Here is a 4,123-nt window from a genome sequence, read left to right as displayed (position 1 = left end):
TTTCAATGAAATATTAAATTTTAAGTCTTTTTAATACATTACATGCTGCGACACGGTGAATTGTGTTGAACAGCTCTTTCTTATCACTTTAATCTCAGACTCTAACTACATAGGATATTTCCAAGATGACAATTTATTGTTATCTTTACAAACACTGTGCTATATTCTACAAATTCGCCTAACGTGGCGTCTCAAAGCCTATTCACCACCCTACCGCGGGGCGGTTCAACCCTCGCAACTGCGCAGGTGTATCGCACCGGCTCACCTTCTTATCAACATCTCTGAAAAGCCAGTCACGCCAGAAGGAAGGCTTGGCTCGGCTAACATCTTCCTTCGCACCTTTCCCTTTTCTTCATTTACCGCGAATACCGGTTCGAAGGCGATACATCCCCCGCTCTTTTCGATCATCACCACCTCGCATCCTTCGAAGGGTCAATTGTTGGGTAGGACGATGCGATGGGCGAGGGCAAAAGCGACCGTCCCGGCAAAAGGTAACGTTTCGCGCTGCTTCTTGCCACACGATCGAACACACCGTTTAATTAATTCCTCGAATACGTGGAACAATCATTTGCTCGCTCGCATTGTTGTGCTTTTTCTCGTGAAGAATCAAACCTTCGAATTCGCGCAATAAAGACGTAAGTCCAATCAGGACGTCAATATTATGTCGACAGTAATAATATCGTATGCAGCCATGCCCAATTTATTTATTTTTTTCTTATTCAATGAGACGGTTTAATTATATAAGAGACGATCTGCGAAAATCAACTCTCCGTAAAAATAATATTTCCACGATTTTCTCTCTCCGCATTTTTCTGTGTTGACGTACTGTACGTTAAGATCTTGATGAAAATGACTACGGGGCTTACTTCTAATATTCTCTGTATACACTTAAATCCTTTACTAAATGTTAAAACCGTCACTTATTATTATTTTCATTAGCTTGTTATGTTTCCTCTCGTTCTTGAAACATTTTCTTTTACAAATATGAATTAAGCACACTGCTACTGCAGATACTGCAAGACATGATTTATGGCAAGATTTATGATTCGATTTATCAATAGTAGACGCGTTAATATAGAGTGTTTCACAATATGTAGTAAATATTTAAGGCATTGTACGTGCACTATATGTACACATGAAATATCCACGTTTAGACGGTCGCTGTTAACAATCTATCGATCGGTATTGAAGTTTATTTATAGTCATCGATATCATTAACTTAATTTATCCGTTTTCGCGCGATACTTTCGAGAATCTTTTTCAATTCGATAAGTGGCAAGCACTTCGCAGGGGTGCTTTCAACTAAATGATCATCGCCGTTTAATCCCATTTACCCCGATCGTTAGATCACGCCTAGACAATTTAACAGCTTAAACGGGATGGGTGTCGCTTACTGCATTAATTTTACAAAGTAATGCGGTAAAAGGGCGTTTCGTCACAGGTGTACGTGGCGGTGCAGCATTTTAGGGACTAAGGGACGATTGAGGCGCACGGACAGAAGGATTAAAATGTCGCCAAGTAAATTATTTATTCGATCGCTCGCGCATCTAATTACAACCTACTGATCTGTAAAGCGTGGCGATAAGAGACGAGATAGGCGAGACTTTTGATGGCCACGGCCTGGATTCCTCCCACGAAGAAAGCTCGCGTGCAGGCCACCGCTGGTGGCTCTGTAAAATGCGTTCAGATTGAATCACGCACGAAGACCGCAGAACAACTGACCGGCCGGCGGACCCGGACGGGCACGTCCAGTCGCATGTCGGCCAGTGCGTGCGACCACGTGGCACGGACATTAATTTAGCCGCGCATACAGATTTGTCGTGCGGAGAAAGTCGGTGTGGGGTAGGGTCCGTTAAAATCGGGGCCATTGGGTCGAACAAAACGAAACCTCGGCATTACGAATCGACCAGGGAGCAACGCGAGCGACCGAGCTGTGAGGGAGAGAAAGAAAACAAAAACACAAAAGAAAACCCCAGAAACGCGCGATACAATTCGTCGAGCAAAACGGCGCCGAAACGAGCGCCGTCGGATTCGAATCCGTCGGTTCGCGTTATCAAATGTCCGATGCGGAAGGATGTGAAGAAAAGGGAGGGAAATGCCTTTTTCGCGGATTATTTACGCAGCACGCGATATAATTACAAAAGCCATTTCTAGCCGCGAGGCCAAAATATCTGGCAACGATGGGATTCGAACCCACGCCTCCGGAGAGACTGGTGTCTTAAACCAGCGCCTTAGACCACTCGGCCACGTTACCATGAAAGAACGTAATGTTCCCCTCGCGTCTACATGTAGGTCATTATACAATATCAATACTCTAATTTACGTGTAATTTAATTTTTGTAATAAACACTATACATGTACAGTACCCACCGTAAGTTTTGAAAAACCCTATATTTTACAGATAAATAATGGCACAGCAGCGATCTGTGTATGTATATGTTTGGTACAAATATATCATAAGTTAATTGTTTAAATAACGATATATTTACGATAAATAACGATGATTATACAGGGTATCCTGAAATTCGCGAATCAAAATACCATAGCAAGAAAGTCGTCGAAAAAATAAATTAAAAAGTTATGTACCATTTTTCGTTCCGAGCAGTAGTTTTTTTTAGATAAAAAGGTACAAAACGGGCCAATCATACATTATCATAGTGTTAGTGCATTAACACTATCGACGCGCGACTCGCGGACACACTGAAAGAACCGTATATTAATAATAAATGTAAGAATTTTTTGTGTCCGGTCTTAATAAATATTTCTTTATAGTTAATACATATTTCTTTATAGTTAATACATATTTCTTTATAGTTAATACATGGTATATTAAGAATTACCAAATATTATATATTAATTGATGATATTTTTACTGTACGGTCACGTACATTACTATTTAATATCACGAATTTATATTAACATTTATATATTTCTGACAAAGTAATCGAGTTCAAACTTAGGGTATATTAATAATTATTAAAGTATTTTTCTCGGTGCAGGTTTCCGTTCAACCGTAATGTATGATTGGCCTGTTTTGTACCTTTTTATCTAAAAAAAACTACTGCTCGGAACGAAAAATGGTACATAACTTTTTAATTTATTTTTCGGCGACTTTCTTGCTATGGTATTTTGATTCGCGAATTTCAGGACACCCTGTATAACAATATAACGATAAAAAAACGATAAAATTACGATACGTTTAAATAACGAGTTAGACAAGAGGATTCGCAAAGAGCGAATTACGAGTGAAGTGCCATCTCTGGGAGATGCTCCAGCAAGAATGGAAACGTATCCCGACTGAATCTCTGCAAAAGTTAATCCATCGTATGCCACGAGTAAGCAAGGCAGTCATTAAAGCAAAAGGTGGTTACTTTGAGGAATCTAAAATTTAATTGAAATCTTCATTAAAAGTTTGTCGTATGCACATATGTATCTTCGTTAAGACGCAAAATACATCGATTTTATTATGTATTTCTTTCATATTGCACACTTTTATAAAATGTGCCCAAACTTATGGAGGGTAGTGCACGTATGTATAGTTTAGGGTAAAGGTTCAGCATAATTTTGGGAACTATAGTACAAATTTAAAAAATTTTGGGACATCTACAAACGTTTATATGAAGTAAACAATTAAATATCTATAGCTTCACGAACTCATACAAATTGATAAACAATGATTTTATAAAAATTTATAAAGTAGGCGATATTAAAGTTTTTAGATTTTAACGATTCTAACTTATTGTACATGAAACACGAATGTTTCCTCTTTCATCCCTGCTGGAAATAATTCTACAAAACTATAAAATTTAACTGCCAGGATCTAAGAAATTCTACGTAAATTTAAAGTGTTATAAAAATCAACATGAAAATGCTAGAATTGGAACACTTTTGTTAATAGCAGATGTTTTAATTTTTTAAGATTTTCTTGTTTCTAAAATTTTTTAAACTAGTAAAGTTTTGTACTAATTTTTACAAAATTGTACATTTTTATGAAATACTTCTTGCAATAATTTCTTGATTTGAGAACATTATAATTTATGATACTATGTCGTAGATATTTTTACAAAAAAATGTTTTCTTTTTTCTACAAATTTTTATTTCAAGTAAATTTTTTGTAGTTATA

The 4,123-nt window shown here is 37.3% G+C and overlaps 1 protein-coding gene and 1 non-coding gene across 3 annotated transcripts in view; one reads left to right on the top strand and one right to left on the bottom strand.

Annotated features, from left to right (window-relative positions):
* The first annotated feature begins 302 nt into the window (after window positions 1-302).
* Window positions 303-4,123, top strand: part of LOC105559602 — a 10,801-nt gene continuing 6,980 nt past the window's right edge. For both annotated transcript variants that reach the window (XM_012008021.1, XM_012008020.1), the window contains exon 1: window positions 303-491. In XM_012008021.1, the coding sequence (XP_011863411.1) occupies window positions 457-491 (35 nt within the window). In that variant the 5' untranslated portion in view covers window positions 303-456. The remainder of the gene's footprint in view (window positions 492-4,123) is intronic.
* Trnal-aag lies at window positions 2,173-2,254 on the bottom strand. Its single transcript has one exon. It is a non-coding gene; the product is annotated as a tRNA-Leu (tRNA).

Source organism: Vollenhovia emeryi, unplaced genomic scaffold (assembly GCF_000949405.1).
Source record: "Vollenhovia emeryi isolate VEMERY1.0 unplaced genomic scaffold, V.emery_V1.0 DF939262.1, whole genome shotgun sequence".
In the NCBI taxonomy this organism is placed as follows: Eukaryota; Metazoa; Arthropoda; class Insecta; order Hymenoptera; family Formicidae; genus Vollenhovia; species Vollenhovia emeryi.
The sequence above is the reverse complement of the archived record's forward strand: the minus strand, read 5'-3'. Positions and strand labels throughout refer to the sequence as shown.